At 38.8% G+C, this 13,503-nt stretch overlaps 1 protein-coding gene across 9 annotated transcripts in view; it reads left to right on the top strand.

The window, feature by feature from the left end:
* Nucleotides 1-13,503, top strand: part of MBNL1 (muscleblind like splicing regulator 1) — a 161,440-nt gene that overhangs the window by 129,004 nt on the left and 18,933 nt on the right. For all 9 annotated transcript variants that reach the window (XM_087818371.1, XM_016222591.2, XM_016222590.2 and 6 more), the window contains one exon: nt 3,782-3,982. In XM_087818371.1, coding sequence (XP_087674497.1) covers nt 3,782-3,982 — 201 coding nt within the window. The remainder of the gene's footprint in view (nt 1-3,781; nt 3,983-13,503) is intronic.

The raw sequence follows: 13,503 nt of genomic DNA, 5'->3' as shown, positions 1-13,503 counted from the left end.
GGCATCTCTGCCCTGTCCCCATCTTAAAAGCAGTGGAGTTTTTTGTTTGTTTGCCCCCTGAAGTTTATACTCTACTGTTGTGAGGATTAAATACAGAAACATAAGCAAAGCACCGAGCACAGTGCCTGGCACACAGTAAATAGAGGGAATTATGCTGATAGTCATGTTTGCACACATCCAACGAGGACCATAATGTGAAACTAAATAACATTTTCATTTCTAATAAAGCCTGATTACCTTAATGGAATCAGAGTGTCTCATTTAAAGCAAACAGATGATTAGCCCATAAAAGCACCAGCATTCCTCAGCTGGCCATTTGTTTTTCTCTGTTCAGGGGGTTCACAGGCAAAAGAATAGAAATAAGCCGACCTTCCTGTGCCTTCCGGGAAGCAGGTTATCGGTAAATCATTGTTACAAGGATGCCGTTAGCAGCAAGTGCACCAATTATGTACTTATACATTATCCTGTGGCTACTGGAGGGAAAATGGGGTGCCACTCGATAATCCCACTCGTTAATATCCGCCCTGGCGATTCGGCCGAGCCCTGTCGGGGTAGCTGCTGGGTGGGAGCTGGCGGTGCGGGAGTTCAGGCTCCTGACTCGCCCGCTCAGGGCCCTGCTGGGTCCTGCAGTGACCTGCCTCCCGCAAGGTGCTCTTGGACAAAGGGATGTAACCGATTTGCAGAAGCTCAAAAGAAACGGAGGAATGTTGTACCTTTTTTTTTGGAATCAAGTTTCAAAGCATAGAGCTATTATTATTGATTGCCTGCCTGTTTAGCAAATAGCTCCACTTATCTGGAGAGGGAACAGTTTGAGATAATGCTCGTTGAATAGTTGATATTTCAGGTTTTTAAAAGCTGCTGCAGGTTTTACTTGGGGAGAGAGCCCTAAAATTCATCACATTTCAATCTGTTCTGCTGAAGCAAGTCCGGAAATCAATTCACGTGACTACTCTGTAGACACAGTCCAGCGGGAAAATGGTTGCCAGTTACTAAGACCCATATTTTTATCTAATGAAAGTATTCTTTCCCCTGTAATATGCAACTGCTATATTATAGGCATTATAGATTATACATTTCTCCTATTCAGTGAGCTTTAGCAAAGCTGAATTTTATTGGCCACTGGTCTTATTTTCTTAAAATATGAAGGCTTTTCTTTCCTCCAAATAAGCTTGTAAAATTGACCACTGCTTCGAAATAATTATAGGAGATTGTGTACAGTGACATAAACATCTCAGTAACTTTCCAAAGTACACATTAAAAAGTGCACTATCTGGAAATACATGTTAGTTCACAGCAATAGAATACAAAGAGGAGTGATCCTACCTGGTGTCTGTTCTCCGTGTTCTGAGCTAGTCTTGCAGTCTTCAAGGCTAAATTTCCTATCATTCTCAAATATCTCATAGAAAAAATAGATTGCTGGCCTGGCTGAAATTTCACGTGTTGTCTCTGAGAGTATGTAGCAGTGTATGTTTTACCTGACCCTATCAGAGTAGAAATCCAAGTTCAACATGTATTCACTGCGCAGGCCAAGCCAGGTCCTGCTGCAGCCCCGGCAGCCAGTGGACAGCGGAGCAGCATAAAATCAGCTGCTGTTCAAGTAATTGTTGGTGGGCAGAGAGTGTCCTGGGCCCCAGCTTCGGACAGGTTATGGATTGTCCATACCTGGAATGCTGGATAGTTTCCTGTTTTCAGTGCATAGCTGCTTTGGGTAGGGATGGGCCTGGGGATGGGAGGTATTACTTTAGGCCACTTCATCAGGCAAGAGCCATCCACCTGGCAGAGCAGCTAACCATGGCATTTAAACCAACACATTTGGAGGCATATTTTATCTTGAAATATCAGAGGAATCTATGATGTATCATTTCTTCTCCCAAGTGAATCAAATTATGTATTAAATATTCCGTATTTCACAGTCTTCTTAATAAGGTCATGTATGCTAGCTGGACACACAGAGGTTTTGTCCTAAAACAATGTGTGAGATCAAGAGAAGAGTGCATCCCTAGGACAGGGGTTTTCAGCCTCAGCTCTATTGACATTTGGGACAGGATAAATCTTTATTGTAAGGGGCTGTCCCATGTGTTGTAGGACATTTAGCAGCATCCTTGGACTCTATCCATTAGATGCAATAGCACCCCCCAACTGTGACAAGCAAAATGTCTTCAAACATTGCTGGATGTCCCCTGTGAGGCAAAATCACCCATAGTTGAGAACCACTGCCCTAAGAAAAGGGAATACTTGAATTGCATTTTCCTCTTAAAAATACGGGGTAAGTCAGGGCCATACTAGATAAAGGAAATGTGTTTTTAACATGGTTCTTCTGAGCTATAAGAATTACTTTTGTAAATACATCTGAATTGCTTTAAAACTTTATTCTAAATTTCTCTTGAATACTGTGTAAACTTGGGATCATCTAACTTCTCACTCCTATCAGAGGAGAGAATTAGCTACATTATAAAGTCTCTTTTATTCTACAAAAATTTCTATGATTCTATTCCTTACCACAGGGTAAAAGAAAATGAATTGTTAAAAATTACAATCAAGAACAGGATCCATTTTGCCCTTTAGTTTTTGTGTTTTAGAGACAAACATTACTGTGACATAAAGCGTTAAACTTTAGGAATTGAAACTCCATTGAATTAGGAAGTCAAAAATGTATCATCAACAAGATGAGAAACTGTTGTGCTAGGTTATGTTTTCAAAACTGGAAAAGATAATTGCTAAAGTAGATCTCAGGTAAATCGTTTAATTCTATCAAGAACAGATATATTTCCTGATATGCATATTTTTATATCAACAAGTAGAATCCATTCTCATGTATCCATAAAGCATTTTGGGCAGAAGTTCGACCTTGTGGCATTTTCTTCAGTGCTACCATAGGCATTCCCTTGAAGAATCATGTAGCATTTAGTTAGAAGTGTTCTGTTTCAGACTTCATGTTTTCAAATGGTTCCCCCTAGTAAGGTCAATTCATTGTTAAATGTCTCACAAGCGTGTGACAGACTGTTGGAATATTTATAATTTCCCCAGAAAAACCAGCAACAAGTGAGTATGCCAAACACTTTGTCTTGCATGCCCACAGGGAAGGATGTCATCATCACCTTTCCCCGGTCCCATGGACCTTGTTCACAGTTTACATGGACTGTGAAACTCAGCTATCCACTGAGAGTTCTGCTTTATTTATTCCAGATAATAGGACACTTGCAACCTATTAACAGCTGTAAACACATCTTTCAAGAACATCAGACATAGCAATTGTGAAATATATTTCTTAGACAAGTTTCTAGAGTTAAATCAAGACAGAGATGAAAATTAGGTAGCCACAAGAAGTTTCCCTATTGAGTAGTTGATCTGTTGCAAATACTATAGACCCCAGGCTGTAAAATTCCCCTAGAAAATTTAATGGTATGTTACCTGTTATATTTTAGAAAAACATTGATTCGATCAATGCTTATTTAAGAAACTTCTTTATCCTGATTGAGAGTAAATAAACACAGAATTGAGTGCAGGGAGGTAAGGAGGAGGAAAGGAAGAATAGATTGGGGATGGATGGATGGATGGATGGATGGATGGATGGATGGATGGATGGATGGATGGATGGATGGGTGGGTGGATGGGTGGATGGATGGATGGATGGATGGATGGATGGATGGATGGATGGATGGGGTGGATGGGGTGGGTGGGTGGGTGGGTGGGTGGGTGGGTGGGTGGATGGGTTGGATGGATGGATGATATTTCAATCAGGACCTTCATATTAAATTTTTCTTTTTACTTTATTTTTCAGCCAATGTTTTCAGTTGCACCAAGCTTAGCCACCAATGCATCAGCAGCCTTTAATCCCTACCTGGGACCTGTCTCCCCAAGCCTGGTTCCAGCAGAGATCTTGCCGACGGCACCCATGTTGGTTACAGGGAATCCTGGGGTCCCTGTACCTGCAGCTGCTGCAGCTGCTGCACAGAAATTAATGCGGACAGACAGACTTGAGGTAGGAATGATTAGCTGGTTTCTTTATGCACTCTATTCTAATTTGCAAAGTGTGCTATTTCTTTATTTCTTTCGTTGCCATAAAAGTTAAAAAAATAATCCAAGGCAGAGGTTTTGGTTTCATGTTTGGAGCAGTTTACTAGAATGTGGGTATGCTGTATTTGATGAATATAGAGTCACGAATGCCACAATATCCATGAGTAGAATAATGGATAAGAACTTGGACTCTGGGTTCAGACCGCCTGTTACTTTGTTGTGCCTCAGTTTCCTCATTTTTGGAATGGCAATAATAATGGCGTTCACCTCAGAGAGTAAGGAGAATATCGGGTGCCCAGCAAATGCTGCGTAGATATTAATTGCCGTTGTTACTAAGAACAAATTAATCGCCTGACGCTTGTTCTCATAAAGATGTTATTTAGTTACTATTGATAAAGCATTTTAAATTTTATTATTGTAAATTGCCTCATAAGCTTCACTGTATTTTGGTTGGACTAGCAAGGCAGCTTTGTTCATGAAGTGCGCTCTTATAAGCATTTTTAATTGGAATTTGTGTGATGCTCTGAGTCCCAGAGTCAAAGATGATGGGATGTGCGTGCTTTGCTGTTGCTACATGAAAATAAATTAGAGATATAAATCTTATATTGAAGTAGCTGTTCAGAGTTTCAGCATGGCTGTAAATTGATGGATTTGGTGAACTATAGATGGAGGAAAAACGGTAACCTTACTGTGTTATCAAAGCTCTGAAACCTGGCATTGGTGTCCAGCTAAAGAACAAAATGACATTTTCCTCTTTTCCCTGGTTAAGTTTTGCATGTATTAATTACTGAGAAAGCAGCAAAATAAGGCTTTTGCGTGAACATAATTGACACTAATAATTTATCACTGTAGCAGGAATTTATTTAATAAGCACCAATTTCTTGTTTGTTGAGTTTTATTGCATGCTTTACGAAAGTTCTCAGATTTCAGAATAGTTATAACTCCTACCACCTTTTTAATGGTAATAATAATAGTTGATATTTAGTGGATATTTATTATCTACCAAATACACAGTCCACCCTTCACAAGCATGACACATTTAATTGTCAAGACAATCTTACGAGGAAGATTCTGTCATTAACTCCATTTTGCAGGGCAGCAAATTTAGGGGGAGAGATGTGACATCGTTTATTCAAGGTCACAAAGGTAGGATGTTCCAATGGGGTGTGAACTCAGAATTGCATTTAAAACACTGTGTCACTGTCCTGTTCCCATACAGGTGATAATCCAAAGAGGAGGCAGCACATTTTGGCTCCTGTATACTCTTTAAAGTTCTGGGTTTTTTTCTTCGTTTGTTTTTGTTTTTGTTTTTAACTCTCACCTGAGGACATTTTCTCCATCGATTTCTAGAGATACTGGAAGGAAGGGAAGGGGGGACACATGGATATGGGTGTGAGAGAGACGCATTGATTGGCGCCTCCTGCCTGCGCCCTACGGGGGCGGCTAACCCTTGACTGGGAATCGAACCCGTAACCCCTTGGTCCACGGGCCCACTGAGCCAAACTGGCCAGGTAGAGCTCTGTTTGTTTTAGGCTCGTTTCTTACTTTCATTAACCACTTTGGAAAAGGCTGCTAATTAAGAGAGTATGGTAAGTAGAGCTCAGGAAGGACCTGGAGACTGCTGGGGAGAGAGATGCTCCTTGACCTGTGCGTGGTTTGTCATTGCAGACTTCACTTCTTCACTAATTAACTAGTGCCATTTGCAGGTAAATCAGGAGGAAGCTTAAGAAATTTTAAATATTTAAAAATTATCAGATGCTCCATATGTGAAGCCCCTTTCTGAAGCCAGCCCTGGGTTCATAATGCGTAATTGCTGATTAATGGGCCCCAAATAGGCAGTCTGAGATGAACTTTCGTGAATTCATTATTGATGGGAGATGACATTTAAAAAGCTGAGAAAAATCTCTATTGAAAAAGCTTGAAAAGAATCCCTTTAAGAGACTAGCTGTGTGGTCAGAACGCTTCTCAACGAATCCTCTCACAGTTTTAGGTCGTCGGTAACTGATTGTATTTTGGTTCGTGTTTAATTAAAGTGAAAACTTTTGTTATTTGGTTTTATTTTTCTTTCGGGAAGAGCCGCTGCATGTGTTTTGTCTGGCTTATTTCAGCGTAGTCACAACAGATGCCCAGGGCTGCTCTGCCTGGCCTTTCCTTGTCACCTGGATGCCGCTTATCTGCATGCCCGGCGGCGGGCCAGCGTCCTGTGCTGTCCTTGCTAACTGGGTCTGGTCCAGTGTCACAGTGACAGCCTGTTAGGACACTGCAGTGCAGGGTGAAGGGGCACGTCTCCCTGCTCAGCACTTGTGAGTTTAGAGGCTCTTATCTTCAGGTTATTTCCTCTCGTGCTAATTGCACTGCAGATTGGAGCAGACATGGCAGTAAGTGCACACACTGATTTGCTGATTGGCCACATGTTTAGTTATTAGGGGGTTTAAATCTATACTCTATTTTTTTTCCTCAAAGAACTCTGAAGTACATCTTTCAATTTTGAGTTCCTTTGGAGGTGAAAAAAATTTAAATCAGTTAAAATATTGTCCAGTTTTTCTTACTGCTTCCTTCTTTTTGTTACAATTTGTTAGACATTAAAGAAATTTTAAAAATCGTGGATTTATCTGCCTTCTGGTTCTTATATAATTGCTTGGAAGAACTGATATGTATTTATAAAAAAAAAAAATGTTATATTGGAAAACAGGAGCCCAAGAACTAGTGATTCTACAAAATGTGATTCCACAAAAAGCGTTCAATTGGAAAACAGAGACCCAAGGGTTAGTGCTAGTGATGTTTCTAATTAGTTGGGTAAGCTTGGGTCAAGTTTCACATGTTCTGCGAGCTTCGTATCCCACACATACATAATTAGGGGATTGTGCTAGATAATCTCTAAGATCACTTACAGTTAGAACATCCTAGGGACATTTAGGTCATTTATTATTTTAATGCCAGCCACAAGCTTTTGAAAAATTTCATTTTATCTATATATATGTAAAACACACATATCAGCTTTATATCAATATTCACATTATTCGTTCTTTGTTGGATATCTTTTAAAGGACTGTCTATGCTGCAAAAGTCAGTTTTCATGGTTTCCTCTAATGAGGAGCAAGTGTCTTAAGTATCAGTCACAGTGGCTTTTATAATTCCATTTTGTGACCTTGGGATGCCTTCCTGTAATTCCCAAGCAGCTGTTTATTTTAAAGGATTATTTTAAGGAACTGTTTAAAATCTATAGGTACTGGAAAGGACTGAGTTTTTTTATTCATAGTCCTGTTTCATTATGAAGAATAATTAAGGAGACCATCGTTTGACTCAGTGTCGAGAAACACTGAAACACGGTACTTTCTTATGGTGCAAAAGGATCCCTGAACGCAGTCATTCTCATTTATTCAACAATATCCAGGGAAGAGCTACTGAACCTCTCCAGGTCGAACGTTTTGTGAGGGTATCTTTGAAATCTCTTAACTGCTTTCTTACCAACAATAAGAAAAGGTTCACGTCGGCGTAGTGCCCAGCTCGTGAGTGATGCCCAATAGCTTGTTAAATGAATGACCAAATGAATCAGTCAATCAACCCGGTTAATCAGTTAATCCAGAAAGATCCGAGTTCTTAGAGTTTAGGGTAATCCAACAGAGCGGTTAAAACATGACACATTTTTAGCTAATAATTTATTAGTATTCTCCCTGGGACCATGTTGAAATTTGTGCGTTCCAAGTACAAACCAGGACCCTGGGTGCTTCGGGTGGTTGTTAAACATGCAGGGCCTCGCCCCACAGACCGATTGAGGTCTCGGTGGGCCCCGAGTCCTTTCCACAGCTGTGCCAGGCGCGCCTGCCCCCAGAGTCCGCAGGACTCGCCCTGCCCTGGGTGCCAGCCTCTCAGATAAGTCCCAGCTTCTCATCATTTACCTCTGTACAGTTTCTTAAGATCTCGATTTAAAAAACTGTCTCCTCCAACTCCTGTAACACCTTGTGATTTAGGTTGCTGAGAACATGATGAACCTCGTAATAAACTATTTTAGGTAATCGATGATTATTAAGGTAATTTATACTATGTAATAGCATTAATCAACAGAAGCAAACCAGTGGCCCCACAGTTCACACGCTGATGAAGATAAAAGATTTCCATTTGGTTCACAGCAGCTTTTTTATACCAACAGTCTACCTGAGCAAAACATACAGAGTATTTCAGGAAAGGTGGACCAACAACTTGGCTTCTGGTACCTTCAGCTAGAATTTGTTTTAAAGGAAATTATTGTTCTGAACGTTTTATCCTACTGAGGTCACCGCGACATGGGTTTCTGGTTCGGGCCCCTGGATACTGGATGCGTCTACTACATGATGCCATAGAAGGAAGACTCTAGCGACTATCATTCTTTTATATGATTAAAAATATACCTATTGACCAGACAAAAAGAGCACATAAAGCTAAATGGGGGTTAAAGTGGCAGTGAAAGCAAACCTAGATGGGGATTTTTATAGGAATTGAATGGATTTGACATGATCCAGTGAATATAAAAGACATTCAATTTTTAAAAATAGTAGAAAAGCAGGTGCTTTTAATATAAAAAGGATTATTGATAGGATTATTTTAATTTTGTATTTTTGCAGAAGATGTTTGGGCATTGCTTGTATGATACTTTAGTGTCTCTAGACAATTACTAAGAAATCTTAAGAGTTTTATATACACAGGTTTATGTAGTTTAAAAATATTCTTTAAAATCTGTAGTAAAGCTTTAGAGTGGTTCTTGAAAGTAAAACATTTAATATACTATGTGCCTGTGAATTATTTCTCTCGTGATTAGTTTGAATTTTATTTCAGAGGTGACAGAGTTGTAAATTGTTTCAAATAAGGTAATTGCTCATCTTGGCTTGGTCTTCAGTTTTGCTGTTTATCCACTAATTTCTCACCCAGTTAAAGCTAAAATTTCTCCATCTTTGCCATCACTCTTAGAAAAGAGTAATAAAAGTAACTACAGATTTGAGCACTTTGGCATATTGGTGAGCTTCTTTTATAGTTGTTTGAATTTCCTGTCCTGTTGGTTTGCACATTTGTTCATAGGAATAAATAAAGTAAAACTCGGCAGTGGGTTTAATGGAAAGTTTTCTTTAGTTGGTCATTCCTATGTATTCAGATTCAGTTTTTTAATCACATGAAGTCAAGTTACAAGTTCTTAGCTGTATCACCTATAGAAATATGCTCGTGTTCTCCAGCCTGAAAGTAATGATGGGTTCTGCCTTGTAGATTTTAAAGAAAACTCCCATTTGATCTTAATAGAAATCCTCTAAAATAGCTAACATGGGTGTCTTTTTCTTCAGTTTCTTAAAACGAGGAAAACTGAGGTTCAGATAGACCAAATTTGTACAATTGTTAGATAACAGACTGAAACTAGATATATCATCAGATATTTGTCTTGGAAATTTAACTGTACAATTACCCAAGATCACTTCCCCCAACCACCAGAATATTAAAATGTGGAGATTTTAATCCTTTTGAATTGAAAATACAGATAATTTCTTTGCATTAAATTGCATACTCATGATCAGTAATACTGTGGATACTTATAAAATCATTGATTATCCAGTTTCTGTTTTAATGTGTCATGTTAGCTCAAGTTAATAGAAAATAAAGTCCATGATATTTATTGTTGAAAAATAGGTATGCATGTGTGTTTGAATAAGCCGTAATATTGGTCATTAGGTTTAAAATGACTTCCCAAAATATTAAAATGGACTGAGACCCTGTTTCCTGTTATAATTAGCTTCCTGTTCGTGCTTTCGGATGTTATTCTCAAAAGATGAGTGAGTTAAATATGGTGAGCACCCATCTATTACTGGAAAGGATCTCTCCTTAAAGGACATGCACTGGACTGTCCAGTTTTGATTCAGTTCAAACATTGGCATTAATTTCCTTAGAATCCCAATGCCTTAACTTTGCAGAGAGCTGCTAAATTTAATACTGCTGATAAACCTTTTATTTTCACCATTCGAAATACGTTTGCCATGTTTGTATAAAATTAGAGATCAAATAACAACTATTTTGAGCAGATGTGCATGGTGTGTTTTAAGCTATTTACACATCTTCTTAGGATTCGAGATTCCATGGCTGTTAAGTGGAGGAACTAGAACCCACAATTTCTGATTGTAAACTGTCCTCTTTCCGCTGTGCCATTGCTATTTAATTAACCGAAGAAGCTTTATATGGAATTAATTCACATTTCTTTGGGAAGCTTTTCTGATGATTTTTCTTTCTTTTTTTTTTTTTTTTTTTTTTTTATTCCGTAGATTTTCTTTTCTTTTTGGAAATGGAATATACTCTAAAGTATTTTCAGTGACTATCTTCATTGGAAAAAATGGTTTTTACCATGAAAGCAACCTCTTATCCATTTTGAATGAAAATATATAAAACTTAGCTGATTTACATACCAAATCCGGCCTTAATACTTAGAGTAAAAGACTCAACCAATATTCTTTTCGATTGAAGCATATTATGTCTAGCTAAATGGATGGAATTATTTAAATCTAGGTTTGAAAAACCACTTACTGAGCTATACAAAGTATTTATATTTTTGACCTTCTAATGCTGTTTCTGCACATTTATCCTTAGGAAATGATAAAATAAAAACGCCTATAGTCATGAATATATTCTTTGCAATATTTATGGTATTTGGGAATATTAGAAGTGATTCAAATGTTCTCTGAAAGAGTTACCTATATTATTCATGTCTATTTGATGCAGCCATAAAAAATTATTACTCTGGACACTCAGTAAAATGAAAATTGCTTAGCAAAAACAGTTCACAGTGTATAGCTTCACTATAATTACGTAAAACCTATTTGAAAAATGTGTACATGAGGACGACTGGATGAGACTAGAAAAGAACCATAATGTTGTTAGGATTTTCAAATTTAATTTTACCTTCTGTGTTCCAAATTTACCAATTGCTATGGTAAATTGTGCAATTTCTTATCCTGATTTGAATTCCAAAATCAAATTTGTCGAAATTTTGTCAATTATAATTTGCTAGAATTATATATCTAGCAAAGTAGAATTTTATATCTAGAAATTTTGGGGGGGATCAGCCTACTCTAAAGTTTTCTGGACTTTATCAAAGAAATCAAGCCAAACCAGCCCCTCTGGCCTGTAGCCCTCACAAGTACAGGTTTTCACAAGACATTTTTTAAATTTCTTCTTTATTTTCTCAAAGACAAGAATAATGGGAGAACAGCTATTTCAGTATGTTTTTTCTGTTTCATTTCCCATGTCAGCAGAAACCTTAACTTGGAAAAAAAAGAAAAGAAAAGAAACAGTCAAAAACACGTATCGTGCAAATATATTTCACTAAACTCTCTGAAGTTCAGAAAGGCTGGATTTAGAACAAGTTCTAAACTAATTGCTAGTTATCAACTCTGCTTAAAAAGTCTTAGAATTCTCCCTAAATGCGCCCCACAAGTAAAAATTGTAATAAACCATTACAATAAACCTATATAATGAAGAACCCAGTCTAATAAATAAATAAAGCTCTACAGACTGCACACACGTGAACACAGTAAGTGGAGAGAGGAAATGAGGAGGCATCTCGAACGACCGGCGTCCTGTAACCTGAATTTAAGTTCACATCATTGAAAATACAAAGGACATTGAAATAGAGGGAGAAATCATCAAAATCAAAATCAGCCCAGCACTCAGGTTATATTTGGGAAGATGCTCAGATTTCTAGCACCGGCACTGCCATCATTGTTTTTGGAAAATAACAACTCTTTGATTTTAATAGCTATTAAAGATCCCACCAGTAGATTACCTTTAGATTGTCTTTCTCATCAGGGTGGCAAAGAGCAAGGCCAGCTGAGAAACAGCGTCCGCTGACCTGCCAGTTCCTCCGCGCGCCCCTTGGCGAGGCAGGTGACTGCGGAGCTGCCAGCAGCAGCGTGAGGTCACGCTTCCTATCGGGCAGGGCCACAGGGACAGGTTTCTTTAAACAGAAAAGTAGCCTCTCTGTTGATGATAGTATCAGTTCAGCATAAATGTCGTCTGCAGGAAAAGCTCTTATTCTCATGGAAGCGTGTCTGGCCGCCCACCTGTGCCCACGAGCCTAATCTGGTAGATGCTGGTTAGGGCCTGGGGGGTGCGGCTGGGACGCTCCCCGGCCCGTCCTGACACTCGGCCCGAGGACGGGACAGGCGCTCTGGGGAACAGCTTCATCATTTTCGCTTTCCGAATTACAACCTCCTGGTTATCGTTGTTTTCTTTTGTTCGAGAAGATAAATGAAATGGAGTAAAATAGGGTCGTCTGTAACTTCCTAAGTCGTTTTTGTGTTCTTGATATCTCGGAGTGTCTGGCACAGAGTAGTGATTTGATGAATTTTTAAAGTTAAATAAATTGAATAAGGTGGTGAATAGACTTGGCCCGTGGGTATGTCTGCGGAATACAAAGCTTTAGCGGGTTTGAGGTTTCCAAATAGTGCAAGATGTCATCTGTAATGTTGTTTTTAAGATGTAGCTTGATGCAAATTAACCAGCCCTTTGTAAAGGAAGCACTTTCTTCAGTAATGCGGTATGGATGTATTGGGGAAAAGATCTGGAATTAAACGCGATCGTTTCATGTACACAAATCCAAGAAAACCTTTGCTTTTTAAATAGTAACAGGACTCCCTGTCTTGCTGAACTCCAAAAGAAAGTGCTCAGGGTCTTCATTCGCTCAGTTTGTGGAATGAAAAGTAAAAACCCAGTCCTTGAAGCCTGGAGTGGGAGCATGGGAATATTAAGGGAACATTCCATGTTTTAGGTGGCCCTCTTGTGGAGAAAAGGTCCAACTATCCCGAATGGAGACAGTTTTAGAAACCTGACAGGAGCCATCACCAGGACAAACTTCATTAATAACAATAGTAAGAGTCAAAACTGAGCAAATGAATGTGAGACAGTCCATTCTAGCCTTTCCTCCACGGTCCCCATGGCAAAAATAAAAGACGTAAAACAAATAGGCAATAACAGAAACGAACCTTTTCCCACCTTCTTTATATAACTACCAAGTAAATCTCTAGTGATTAAAAAAAAAAAAAAGTAGCTCCTGGCAACACTTTACTAAAGAGCTATCCAATTTTACTTTTTACACTTTCACTTAGAAATAATTTCAGATGAGCACAAAAGTTGCAAAAATAGAACCAAGAGTTTCTGCCTGTTCTTTACCCGACTCACCTAAATAGTAACATCTTACATAACCATAGAGTCATTTACAAAACCAGATTAGCATTGATAACGCTGCTGTTAGCCACCCTACAGAGCTTAATTAAATTTTGCCATTCGTCTTATCAGCATCCTTTCCCTGACTCCAGAGCTGTCCAGTCTGTGACAGTGCCGCCCTCTTTCTTTGTCTTTCATGACCTTGACGCCTTGGAAGAGTACCAGTCAGTTGTTTTGTAAAACATCCTTCCATTTCTGTTTGTCTGATGTTTCCTCGTGATTAAACTCAGGTTATGCATTCGCAGCAGTCATACA

This window comes from Miniopterus natalensis, chromosome 6 (assembly GCF_054644295.1).
Source record: "Miniopterus natalensis isolate mMinNat1 chromosome 6, mMinNat1.hap1, whole genome shotgun sequence".
Taxonomy (NCBI): Eukaryota; Metazoa; Chordata; class Mammalia; order Chiroptera; family Miniopteridae; genus Miniopterus; species Miniopterus natalensis.
Note: the sequence above shows the minus strand (reverse complement) of the source record. Positions and strands in the feature narration are given on the sequence as shown.